At 38.4% G+C, this 14,026-nt stretch overlaps 1 protein-coding gene across 7 annotated transcripts in view; it reads left to right on the forward strand.

Moving 5' to 3' along the window:
- RIMBP2 (RIMS binding protein 2) overlaps positions 1-14,026 on the forward strand; it is a 494,357-nt gene that overhangs the window by 409,310 nt on the left and 71,021 nt on the right. For all 7 annotated transcript variants that reach the window (XM_051972604.1, XM_051972603.1, XM_051972606.1 and 4 more), the window contains exons 13-14: positions 8,903-9,054; positions 12,179-12,255. In XM_051972604.1, the coding sequence (XP_051828564.1) occupies positions 8,903-9,054; positions 12,179-12,255 (229 nt within the window). The remainder of the gene's footprint in view (positions 1-8,902; positions 9,055-12,178; positions 12,256-14,026) is intronic.

The following is a 14,026-nucleotide window of genomic DNA, read 5'->3' on the forward strand; positions in this document are numbered from 1 at the left end:
GATCACCACAAAGGTCTTAGAGCTACTTTGATTTTGAAAAACCCAGTGCTTAGGAAAGCAGTGACGAATTTCTCTCTTAGCATGAAATTTCTGCTTGGAAAACACCATGGTGACGACAATTGAGCTTAACGTTAGCTCTGTGAAGTTGGAGCCTGATCACAAGCAAAAACATCACAGAGTTTATTCAGGGAAACCAGTGTATTCCTCCCTAGAGGGATCAGAGGGAAGAAGTCTGCAGGTTTGGGCAATATTCAGAGCAGTTTGGGGCCCGTGATGCAGAGTTAAATGGAGCAAGACCACAGTCCCCAGATTTCACTGCCTTTAGAAGCTGATGCTTTTCTAATCTACCAAAGTTAAGTGCTAAAACTAATCTTTGGAACAAAAATAGACCAAGAGAGATAGCTAATGGAATAGATTTGTAGCCAGGAGGATCTGGTTTCAAGTTCTAGCTTCAACTTGATGTCTTGAGTAATTCATCTACACTTTTGTCCTTTATGAAAATGGGGCTGAAGAAGATGGTTCCTTCTAGTTCTAATTTATGATCCAGTGATGTATTAAATGCAATCTTTAGCTTTTTCCTAGCCCAGGTAGAGAAAATGGGGCTCAGATCTTCCTTGGTTTTTTGATAGAGGGATTTGTACCCCTATTGGTTCATAGACTAGATAGAGGACCCTCCTACTGTGATGTCCTAGGACACATAGTTATAATAAACAATTTTGGTACGAGAGGCAAACAGCAGGAACATGCCCTCAAATCAACTAGGTAGCTCATGATAATAAAAAGTTAAATTAATATAAACAAATATTAAATAAAATTAATTGTGATTAATTAAACATGCTAAACTAAATTTAAATCAAATATGATTAATGAATTAAACGGGATTAATTAAAATTAAATTAATTATTAAAATAAATATGATTAAGCAGGAGGGAGGTTATCACACTGACTTTTTTGAATGTGTGGGTTAAATTTCTAGAGCAATGGGAAGAACTCTGTGTTTGGCATCAGAGGACCAGAGTTTGAGTGCCATCTCTTCCTTGTTTCTACCTGGGTGAACCCAGACAAACTGTTTTTATGTCTCTGTGTCTTGATTTCCTGTTCTGAAAAATGAGACTATTGGCCCATGTCAATGGTATCAAACTCAGATACTAATTGGAGCCACTAAACCACTCAAGAATCTCAATGGGTCCAGGTTGCCTTAAGAAAAGCACATCTTAACATTGTGTTTTTTGTATTATTTATTTATTTTGTTAAATTTTTCTGATTACCTTTTAATATGGCTTTGTACTTGGGAGTGTTTTGAGCTGTATGAGTCCCACCTACAGAATATTTGAACTAGATGAATTAGATGGCCTTAGGTGAGAACAGATAGGTGGGTACCATAGAGCATAGATCTCTGAGCCTGAAGTCATTTTCATGGGTTCAAATCTAACCTCAGACACTTATTAGTGGGTGACCCTGGGCAAGTCACGTAACACTTTTTGCTTCAGTTTTCTCATTTGTAAAATGACCTGGAGAAGGAAACTGCAAAACACGTTGGTATTTTTGCTAAGTAAACCCCAAATGAGGTCACAAAGAATCAGACATGACTAAGAAAAGACTTAACACAACCAAAGTGTAGGATTCTGAGGGATGCAGTCAACAAAAAATAGTTTCTGCTTTCATGGGATTTGTATCTTTTAGGGAAAAAAGCATGAACATATATTAAAAATATAAAATATGTACGACACAAATAACAAAGTAATTATAAGTGGGGGACTGGTAGCTGAAGGAAACAGGAAAGGCTTTGAGTAGGAGGTGGCACATAAACTGAGCATTGAAGGAAGCGGGGGTTATTAAAGATAGGGGAGCAGGGAATGCATTCTAGGCTTGGGAGGAAGATTGTACAAAACCACAGAATTGGGAGAAAGATGCCGTGTCTAGGAGTAGTAAGCAAGCCAGCTTGGCTGAAATGTAGGTATCTAGTAATATGGAATAAGGTAGAATGGAACCAGATTGTGAAGAGTTTTAAATGTATATTATCCAAAAAACTGTATGAAGTTATCCATGTGATCTTTCTTAAGCAAGGGAGTAAAATGGTCAGAACTGTGATATAGAAATATTAATTTAGCAGCTGTTTGGGGGAGATGGACATGGGAGAGGAGGGACTTGAGGTAAGGGGGCTCATAGCAATCATCTGATTCAGATCATCCACTCTTCTGGATCTTGTGGACTTAGGAAATTGCCTAAGTTAAGTGATTTACCTATAGTCACCCAGACTATAGTCAGTGGTGAATTTTATCTCCTGGGGCCTCCTGATTACAAAATCTACATCTTGTTGCTCTGCAGAGCAGCAGCAGCAATGATGGCAGTGGTAGCCATTGTACATGTTTGTGCGTCTAAGACATTTTCACATGCATCCTCGCTACATTATAGTTTCATCCACGGACCCTCCAAGGATGCTATTTAACTGGAAGAATGGGCCTAATCAAGTTAATATTAAATTTAATTGAGTTAAAGTGTAAAGTTTTATGCTTGGGTTCGAAAAATCAATTTCCTAAACACCAGATAGAGGAATGCAGGTAGTTAGAGAATAGCTCATTTGAAAAAGACCTGGGCTGGACTGCAAGCTCAGCATTAGTCAACAGTGTGAAATAGCTGTAAAAATGCTAATGAGATCATAGGCTACATTAAAAAGGTATAATTTTCTGAAGGAAAAAGTGTGCTTTATACTGTTCTTTGGTCAGACCATATTTAGGCTACTGCATACAGTTTGGGGCACAATATTTTGCTGGGGAAATTATCAATATAAGCCAGAAAACATTTAAGAGATGATGATCGAGCAAAGATGCTAGTTATAGAAAAGAGAGACTAGGTTTCAAATCCTGAATCTACCATTTCCTGGCATTTATTGGGTAAGTCATTTCACCTTTATGAACTTACTTACTAATTTTTTAAATTAAAAGTAATAATACCATTCACATATCATTTTAATGTTTGCAAAGCATTTTACACATGTTAACAATCGTGAGTTAATGAAGGAATTGGAGTAGATCAGGGTTTCTAAAATTTTTCCTTTTTGTGACCTCTTTTTACCCAGGAAATTTTTATGGGATCCTGAGAATATAGGCAAATAAAATAGGTATACAAATCACACATTTATTCATAATAAATCATACTTTCATGAATCCCACATTCAGTTATAAGACCCCATATGGGGTTGTGACCCACAGTTTAAGAAGCTGGGAAGTGGATGACCCCTGGTTCCTTAGAGCTCCAAGTCTAAATCTGTGAAATGGGGGTTGGAGAATGAAAGAGGGACACACAGAGAGAAAAACTGAAACCATGGGTGAGGGAGAAGATGAAGAAATCTCCCTCATTTGAGATCTTCAAGCAGAGAATGCATGATCGCTTGGATTCCATGCCCTCTGACATTTGGTTATTTAGTGAGGTATTCACGTACAGGTGTGTTGGGATGGGCTTTCAGCAGAGGGGTCCAACTCTGCTCTCAGACCATCAAGGGCCAGCAAAGTTGCTGGTTGCCCCACAAATCAGACCTCAGAGGCTGTCTGATCCAACCTGCTCATTTATAAATGCACAGATTGAGATCAAGCATGATTGAGTAAACTGTCCAGAAGCTGTATCTGAAACAGCTGAGGAACTTAGCTCCTCTGAATCCAGAGACAGTGTTCTTTCCATTGCCTTTATTTCTGTTGATCAGTTGATTGATTGATTGAAGAAGCATCAACAAATCCTTTTAGTAAAAATATATCTCCTACTTTTTCCAACGTGTTCCCATTAGTTGCAAATTCCCATGGATTCTGCATTGATTTCTTTAAGACTGCAAACACTCCTGAGAGGGGAGGGTACTGTATTGAGTCAAAGGTCAATGTGAATGAACTCTGCAAATGTTTTCCTTTGTAATAGGAAGATTGTGGACTAGCAGTAGATGCCTGTGGGAAAGGAAAGGGTAGGAGGTAAACAAAAAGTTTCACAGTCATGGTGGAGGGCAGAGTGAAGGGGTCCAGGGTATTTGGTTCATAGATCCCGAGCTAGAAGAGAATTTACACATCATCTAGAACAACCTCACTTTACAGATCAATAAATAAACAGTTATTAAATGCCTACTAAGTGCTAGGGTGTGCTAAGTGCTGAAGATACAATAAGAAGTAAACAATTATCTCTGCCCTCAAAAAGTTTAAAAATCTAATGGATGAGGTCCAGGAAGTTAAATGACTTTCCTAAAGTCAGAAGCAGGATCTGAATCCAGGTCCTGTGACTAGAAAGCCAGAAATGCTCTTTCCATTGTTCCAAGCTGCCTCCTTTCTATGCCTTCTGATGTCAAGTTCTATTTACTATTCCAAGAATCTTAACATGAAGTAGGTAGTATTTGTAGACCAATGAATTCCTTTGTCATTTCTTATTGTGGGAGGAGGACCTGATGGTGATTTATGTCAGGCCACTGGGCTTTCTGGAAGGGTGCCATATGCTGGTATACTTCTGATTTATCAGCATTTCAGCAGGGACAAATAAATGAGGCCTTTGCAACAGCTGCTTTGGAGCCTCTTTAAAAAGTTAAAAATGTTTAACAGAGTCCAGAAGTACCATCCTTCTGGGTGGTCAAAGCAATATTGAAATCCATATATTTTTAATAACGCTTTCTCAGAACAAATCTCTCAAATTATCCTCCCTACGAAGAAGGCCAGTTCTTAAGGTCTTATAACTGTACAGGATTCCCTGATGGGAAACCCAGTAGGATATCCATGACAAGCACTTCCTGTGCAGACTCATCACTTTTCTGCTTTGTAAAGTGGTTTAACCTGTTAAACCAAAGGACAGAATTCCATATGGTCCAGTACAGGGGCAGAAAACCGCTGAATGTGGAATCAAGAACCTGGGTTCAAATACCGGCTCTATATAAACCTGTACCTGTCACTTAATCTCTATGAACCTCAGTTTCCTCATCTGTTAAAAAACCAACTAATAATTGCTGACAATTACATGGTATTTTAAAATTTGTCAAATACATTATGTATTTTATCTCATTTTATGCTCACAAGTGCCCTGTAAGAGGTATTATGACATAATGGATAGAGCATTAGTCTCAGGATTTAGGTCCTGCCTCAGAGCAGTTGCATGAAATTAATTATAATCAAGAGCAATATTCAATCAGGGCAGTTAGGAGAACTCTAGAATAGAACTTAATTTTGGTATTTACAATCTTGCCTTGCTCTAGCCCAACTTTAAAAAAAAATTATTGAAGCTTTTTATTTTCAAAACATATGCAAGGATAATTTTTCACCATTGGCCCTTGCAAAACTTTGTGTTCCAATTTCCCTCCTTTTTCCCCCACCCCCTCCCCAGATGGCAAGTAATCCAATATATCTTAAATATTCTAGTCTAGCTTTTGAGCATTATTTTATACTAATTACCTTCCAGAACTATTATGTTCCAACCAAATTTGCGAGTTTGATGTTCCTTGAACTCAGCCTTTCATCTCCAACCACTGTGCCTTTGTACCACTTACTCTCCACCCCAACAGCCCTTTCTGGAATGCTTTTCCTCCTTTCCTTAGATCCTCACAATTTTTAGCATCCTTCAATGCTCGCTACAAGTGCCACCCCTATCCCCAGCATTTCTTGATTCTCCTCGTTCTTCAAATTTTTCAAATTATCCTATATGCACTTACCTGGTGATCTGCTGTATTTTCCCAGAAAAGTACATGAGCCTTTGTATCCTCCAGTGCCAGGCAAAGTGCGTTGGACAGTTTCTTAAATCTGGATTTCATTGATATGGGGAACTTTCATTGAGAAAACTTTCTCTCGAGGCAGCAGATAGAGCACCTACCCTGGAGCCAAGAGGATCTGAATTAAAATCTGACCTAAGATAGACCCTGAGCAAGTCACTTATCCTGATTACTTCCCCCACAAAAAAGTCAGCTCAGGCCTCTCATTTTAAAGAGGAGGAAACTGAAGCTCAATCAATAAGTCCATTAACATTTATTAAACACCTACTATTTACCAGGCACTGTGCTAAGAGTTAAGAAAAAAATAAAGGGAGAAAATAGTCCCTGTTCTAAAGAAGTTCCCAGTTAAAGGAGAGAGACAACAAACATAAATGTACATGTATCAGGGGTCGTCAAACTTTTTAAATAGGGGGCCAGTTCACTGTCCCTAAGACTGTTGGAGGGCCGGACTATAGTAAAAACAAAAACTTTGTTTTGTGGGCCTTTAAATAAAGAAACTTCATAGCCCTGGGTGAGGGGGATAAATGTCCGCAGCTGCTGCTTTGGCCTGCGGGCCTTAGTTTGAGAACCCCTGCAGCAAGATAAATTTAAATTGGAGATAATCTAGCAGGAAAACCCTAGATTAATGGGGATCAGGAAGGACTTCTCTTAGAAGAAGGGGTTTTGGCTAGGATTTGAAAGGAGAATTTCCCTCCAAATAAGCTAGGAGGCAGTACGGAGAGAGAGCAGTTTAGGAATGGAAGAAATGCTAGATGGGTAATGAAGCATCTTCTTCCAGGAAGGGCAAACAGGTCAGTGTCACTGGACCACATAGTGTGGGGGTAAAAAGATGGGGAACTTCTGAATGTAAAAAGTACAGAAGAGTCAGAGAGGTGAAGCTACTTACTCAAGATCACATACCAAGTTAGAATCTGAGATAGGATTTGCTAGGTCTTCCTGATTTCAAAGCCAGTTCTTGAGCCACAGTACTATTAACCTAAAGCTCTTTTCATCAGTGTGCTGCTTTATCTGAGAGGAGAAAATGGCTTCACCAGAAGCCATGTAAAAAGGGAAATAAGCTCTTAGAAAAATCATTAAACCCCTTAAGACTCAGTTTACATATCTGTAAAACGAGAGGGTGCAACTAGTTGTCTTCCGAGTTCCTTCTGTGTTGCAAGTCTTCTCTGTACTCATCACCATGCTAGACAGCATGGAAAAGGCACCCTCTCTTCCTTCAGAGAGTTTACAATCTCAATGGAGAGAGGATATTTCAATATATAAATAGGCAAAAATAAGAAACAGTCCATGAAAAGTTTTAGACACCTGCTTAGCACTATTTTAAATCCTAAGAAGGATGCACTCCCTTCACTTAAGGGATTTACAATCTCATTAAGAAGAGGAGATAGATAGGTAGGTAAGTAGTTAGATAGGTAGATAGATAGATGGATGGATTGATATACTGAGACTGACAAATAGATATATTAGCTAGGATAGCTGTATAGATGGATAGATAGATACACAGGTACATAGATATATAGATAGATAGATAGATAAAATAAGAGACATTCCATGATAAGTTTCAGATACCGACTCAGTTCAGTATCATAGTAGATACTATGAAGGATACAGTCCCATCTCTTAAGGAGCTTACAATCTCATTGAGGAGAGGACATGGATGGATAGATAGATACACAGATACATAGGTAGATAGATAGATAGTGGATGGATGGTAGATAGGTAAAATAAGAGACATTCCATGGTAAGTTTCAGATAACAACTCAATTGTATTGTAGATACCATGGAGGATTCACTCCCTTCTCTTAAGGAGCTTATAATCTTATTGAGTAGAGGAGAGAATATGGATGGATGGATAGATAGATAGATAGATAGATAGATGGATAAAATTAGAGACACTCCATGCTAAGTTTTAGATGAGTGCAAAATACTATGCTAGAGACTATGGATGACATATCCCCTTCCTTCAGGGAGCTTATGATTTCCTTGTTATTGGTAGGAGATGATATTATTATATATAAAGAGGTAAGAATAAGAGTCACTGTACAGTAAGTTCCAGAAGAATAGCGTAGACTATGGATTCAGAAGAAGGAGGGATGACAGACTTTGAGTTACCAAAAAAAGTTTTATGAATTAGACAGCGTGAGCTGAGCCTTAAGTGAGTGGGAGAAAGAATATGAGTTGTCTACATCTGTGGGAATTCTTTGGGAGCCATGAACAGATGAGGGAAATGAATTTAATCATTCTCCAGATTTTTTCCACCTCATTTCTAGCCTCCTCATACAATAGAACCACATATCAATTGCCTCTTGCCTAGGACCCAGAATGTCACTTGGGCCCTCATTAGGAGGAGATGAATAAAGCTCCCATTCCCAAGGAGATACCAGATCCTCTCAGGGGAAATCTCCCAGGGAATAATAACTCTTATTATAACTTCCAAGACTAAGAACTGAAAAGGACCTTACCTCACCAATGCCTATTCCTTCACTGTATAGATAGGGAAAATTAAGTGAGGGAAGGAAATAATTTGCCCCAGATTGTAAGGCAGCAAATATCAGAGAAAGTATTCTAATCCATGCCCTCTATCTCAAGAACCAGTCTAGTCCTACTTACTGTGCTGCCTTGAGAAGGAAGACTCCTGGGAGGCTGTAGTGGGGATTGAGCCTGATTTTTTTTTATTCCAATTATTAGCTGATATTGCAAAGAATTTGAAATATGTAACCTCATTTGATCTTCACAACAACCCTGAGAAGTAGGTTGGTTTATTATCTCCATTTTATAGTTTATAGAGAAAATGGAGTTAGGGGAGTTAGAGTGTCATACCCAAGGTAACCTTGGATCTGAACACCATGAACAATCTCTGCTCAACAAGCTTCTTTCCCCAGCTTCTCAAGGTTGAGCTTCCTCAAGGTTCTTCCTGCCTTAAAAATACAGTGCTTTGCACATGGAAGGCTCATCAAATTGAAATTAATTTCTGAGGGAGAGAGAAGGTCATGGCAGTTACTAAAGATGTAACTTCCCCCTCTTCCACTCAGCCCAACAGAACTGGTCTGTTGTCATTAATGTCCATGTTTACATGCCTGTCCCTCTGGCCTCTGTGTGTGTATTGTGTGTGTGTGTACATGTGTGTTTCAGATTTTATTTTATTTCTCTCTATTTTTTTTATTGTATTTTCATGGCCAGGTCAGGACAGTACTTCTGGAAGTCATTCTGTGATTGCTGAATTTATTCGACCCCGACCACTCTCCAGTGACAAACCTGAACCACTGTCTGTCAAACCTACTTTTCTATCCAGGTCGAGATCTGGCAGCCCAGGATGCAGATTTGAATCAGACGTGAGTCATGTTGTGACTGTGCCAGGGGATTGCTGAATTTGCCAGTTTCAATATTATTATACTACTACATTCAAGAAGGAGGAATCTCCTTTTCTTTCTTTTTCCCTTTCCTTTCCTTTTCCTTTTCCTTTCTTTTCCTTTCTTTTTCCCTTCCTTTCCCTTCCCCTTGCCCTTTTCCTTCCCTTTCCCTTCTCTTCTCTTTTCCTTTAGCTTTCCTCTTCCCTTTCCTTTTACTTTCCTTTTGCTTTCCTCTTCCCTTTCCTTTTACTTTCCTTTCCCTTCCCTTCCCTTTCTCTTTTCCTTTTTCTTTCTTTTTCATTCCTTTCCTTTCCCTTTTCTTTCTTTTCCTTTCCCTTCCCTTCCCCTTGCTTCCTTTCCCTTCTCTCCCATTCCTTCTTTTTCTTTCATTCCCTAGTTTTTTTTATTTCTACTTCCTCTTTCCTTTCCTCTTTCTTTCCTTCACCTTCCTTCTTTCTTTTCACTCTGCCCTTCCTTTACTCTCTCTTATTCCTTCATTCTTCCTTTACTTCATTTCCCCCTTTACTTCTTCTCTGGTCTCTTTTTTCCACGTTGTTTCATTTTCTCCCACCTTTCCTTCATTTCCCCCTTCTTTCTTTTTTCCTTTATCTTACCTTATTTCCTTTCCTCTTTTCTTCCCTTTCCCTTTTTATTTTCCCCTTTCCCTTTCTTCCTTTATGACTGGATATCTTATGATGGGGTTTCTTTTTATTGATGAGATGACCACTGAGATTCCTTGCATCTCCTGAATTTTGTGATTCTATGATTTCATCTTTCTTTTTCTTTTTTCTTTTCTTTCCTTTTCTCTTCATTTTCTCCATCCTCTCTCCACTCCTTCTTCATTTCCTTCTTTTCCTCTTCCATTCCTCTAATAGATCCCATACTGACAAAGGCTGGCTTTTACACCACTCCACAAATAATTGTTTCCAAATATCTATGTCCTTGTCAGAAGAGCCCTTTCCAAGTTCCCATTAACTTTGTGAGGAATGGGTATGCAAAAGGACCAATTGTGTCTTCCAGCCTTTCTTTCCACTCTCTTGATGTCCCATGTTTGTTCTGTTTGCTTGTTAAATGTTAGTGGAGGTTTCAGGCTCACTTTATCATTGAAGACACTTTAGAAGTCTAGGGTTCATGTTTGGAAAATAAGCATCTTCTAAGGCTCAAAACACAAGATCATTGGCAAAAGATTAGGAGGCTGAGGTTTGTCATAGGTATAAATCCTTTAAGACACTTTCAGGAGTTTTTCTGGGAAGACCACCCTTTGAACCGAAGGATCTTTAAAAAATCCTTGCTGAGATAGGGACCTTATCAGTGGTCCTGGGTGGAGTATGATTCCCAGATTGGTGCTAAGAAATTGTTTATGCACATATGAAAGATAAATACTCTATTCCTCAGCTTGGCCCATCCCTAGTCCAATTGCTTCCTTTTCCTATCATTCACAATAAGTGACTTTAGTCAGCCAACTTTTTCACAGAGAGAAGCAGAAATACCCCTTGCCTCAAGGGGCTTCCTTGCCCCTGGTGCTCAAGAGACTCCAGCCCTAATAACTAAATAAGTCTTTCCAGACTTCCGACCAGGATAAAATGACTAGTCTCAAAGTCGAGTAAAGGAGTATACATCCCTTGGTTTTTGATGGCCCCAGATTTTGAATTTTTCCAGGTTGAAACATAGGGAATTTAAATTGTATTTTCAGTAAGTTATAAGCAGCATAGAGCATTTTGCATTTATCATATTCCTTTTAAAAATTACCTCCCAAATATAAATTATAAAAAATTTATAATGACTAACTCTGTTGTGCTCATCCCAAACCTTTCTCTCTACTTATTTTGCAAAAATACTAAATAGACCAAGGAAGAACTACGGAAGTAAGTATGAATTTTGGTAGTAGATAGAGGGCTGAGCTTGGAGTCTGAAAGATTGGGTTTAAATGCAGTTTGTGACAAATTGATTCTGGAATCTTCCCAGTACCTTCAGGCTAACTCTTTAATTATAAACAATTTGCTAATTTATAACTCTGAAGGAAGTTTCCCCACTGAGATAGAATCATGGCTCCAGAAGGTTTTTTGCTTCTATTTTTTAAACCTGTAACTAAACTTTTAGACTTTTTACCATGATAGATATAACACTGCTTATATTTCTGATAATATGATTGATAGTGGGAGTTTCTGGACTATTGGAACAATGTCTTTATGCTTAATTATGAACCATTTATTAGTTCATCTGAAAACATTGGGAATTTTGGCAGGGACACGTGAAGAAAAAAAATGTCGTGATGTGTTATTTGGATAATATCCATCAAGTGAATGCATAAATCCCAGAAAAATTTTGCAAATCTTAATGGTATAAATGTTGCTACTTTCTCCCAATCCCTCTCCAAAGCCTAAAGTCAGTAGCTGCAGGATAAATGGAAAGAACAATGACACATCAAAAAGTGAAAAATAAATGTAACAAAATGATAAAGATAAGTGAGACTCGAAGGAAGAGATATGAGAAGACAGCTCCAATCTACCCCTTGGTGAAAGTGGGAGGTGTATAGGTATTACACATTGTACACATTTTTGGACTTTGATAATGCATTGATCAGTTATTCTGATTTTTCCTACTGTCTTGAAAATAAACAAACCACATTTTTGGAATGGCTCTAGGGGATAGAAGGGGAAAGAATATGTGGGCTACTTTGGTGATATAAGAAATAGAAAATATCAGTAAAAAAATCTTACAAAAGAAAACTCTCAAAATGCAGCACTACCTCTCAAGGGACCAGGCAAATGTTCCATTGCCCTGTGAGAAAGTCCCCAATATTGAGTTGACTCTTAGCTTGAAAATACCGAGGGCTGTAGTCAGCTTTTCTTATGCTTAATTAAGTTCATGGTTTTCAGCTATAGTATAAAAGTCTGGATATAGAAAGGATCTTCTGTACCCCTAACAAATTCAAAGATTATGAAGATATCAAAAGAATATGGGAAATGCTACAATTTTTAGCTCATTTCTCTGGTGTAAGTAGAGAAAAAATAGAATCAGGAATGGAAACTCTCATGGGTTTGTAAGATTGAGCTCCCATACATAACTGCCTCAACAAACCAAGAATTAATTGTCTTTTTAATAGATGGATAATGAACGGAATTCCAATACCTCAAAGCAGAAATACTCGGGGAAGGTTCATCTGTGTGTTGCCCGCTACAGGTAAAAATCAGTAACTTTTCTCCTCAACCCTTTCTTTACCATCATCATCGTTTCTTGAGCCTGATACAAAGAACAGAGTAAATTTCGAACTGGGGGAGAACTTGATCATCTAGCCCAGAACTCTCATCTTATATTTAGGAGACTGATGACATCTAGGAAAGTTGGGTTATCTACCCACAGTAACACAATTAGGATTCATCCAGTTCCTTAGATCTCAGATCCTGTACTCTCCAATTTTTCTGAAGCATTACCCTAGTTCAGATTATCCCATGGAAAATCTGGTGTATATTAAGTGCCTAATAAATAAATAAATAAAATTGTTGACTGATCTGAGTAAAACAATTAGATCATTTCTAAAGCTTCCTTCCCAAATGACATTCCATGGTTCCACAAAGACAGTGTGATTTGTTTGACCTACTTGCTGAGACTTCATTTTCTGGGCCTTGAGTAGCAGAAGAAGGACCAAGAAACAGTTCAGGGAGGCTTCTTGCTTCCTCTTTGAGAGAAGATGGGTTCTGGCCCCCGCCACAACCTTACAAGAGGTACCGATAGATATCATTCAAATGTTTTGCAGCCCAGCGCTGTGATGCTCTGGATACCTCAAGGCTGATAGGCAGGTGCTGGGTTGCTACATTGAGACAATGTTTTCACAAACTGTTTCTTCCAGCACATACTGGGCCAGCTGAACCTGTCCCATTTCTCACTAATGGGCCTGACACAGCAGAGCAGGAACACAAAACATGGATACTCAGGGAAACACACAACCCCCTGCCAGGCTCGAATTAACTTCACATCCCCCAGAGAGGGAAGAGACTGTTTTAGGAGCAGGTGCTAAAGGCTTCTACAGCCTGCCAGTCGCTTTCCCAACCAGCAGGAAACCAGGCAAAAATAAAATACAATTACCCCATTAATTTATTTATTAAACTTTAATTACTAAGTCACTGTGAATAACCAAATACTATACTCAGGAGTTATCTCCCATTTAAAGTTGCTTCACTGTGGTTGATATTTCATCAGTGAGGGTTTTATGATTGTTTTCTCGCCTCCTCACCCCCAAATAATGGAGAAAAGCAAATGTGGATGGCCCATGAAATGCACCCTACAGGGTTGGACGGGGGAAGAGATTTTGCACATCTGCTTAAATTCAGAAAGCTCAGCAAGATGCTACCTGGAAAAATGATTCTGCTTAGAAAAAGAATACCAGCAGTTAAATAGGAAATGTTTGAAAAGTCTGGTGGGAAAAAGCATGATACTGGGAAAAGAACACTGGCTCTGAGTCACAGGGCTTGAATTTGATTCCTGCCTTTTTTACTGCCCTTGTGGTCTTGGGGAACTTGCTCAGTCTCTCTGAGTCTCAGTTTCCTCATCTGTAAAATGAGTCAATAAGGATTTGTTAAGTGTCTGCTCTGTGTCACGTTAGATGATAGAAAGATAAAGATAGAGGGATGGAGAAGAGAAGGAAATATGTAAATATATGTACATTACACATACATATGTGTAATGTATATACATATACATACATATGATATCCATATATAGATGTACATATATGCAAGAAGAGCCAGAGTTGGGAAGACTAATATATTTGACCACACTTCCAGGAATCAAAAAGACTTTTACATATATATATATATATATATATATATATATATATATATATATATATATAACCTACTGTGGTACAGGCAGTGTGTTAAAGTGTTTACAAAATATCTCATTTGATCCAGAAAAAAGGACCAAAAAAGAAATAGTCTTTGCCTTTAAGGAATGT

This window comes from Antechinus flavipes, chromosome 1 (assembly GCF_016432865.1).
Source record: "Antechinus flavipes isolate AdamAnt ecotype Samford, QLD, Australia chromosome 1, AdamAnt_v2, whole genome shotgun sequence".
Taxonomy (NCBI): domain Eukaryota; kingdom Metazoa; phylum Chordata; class Mammalia; order Dasyuromorphia; family Dasyuridae; genus Antechinus; species Antechinus flavipes.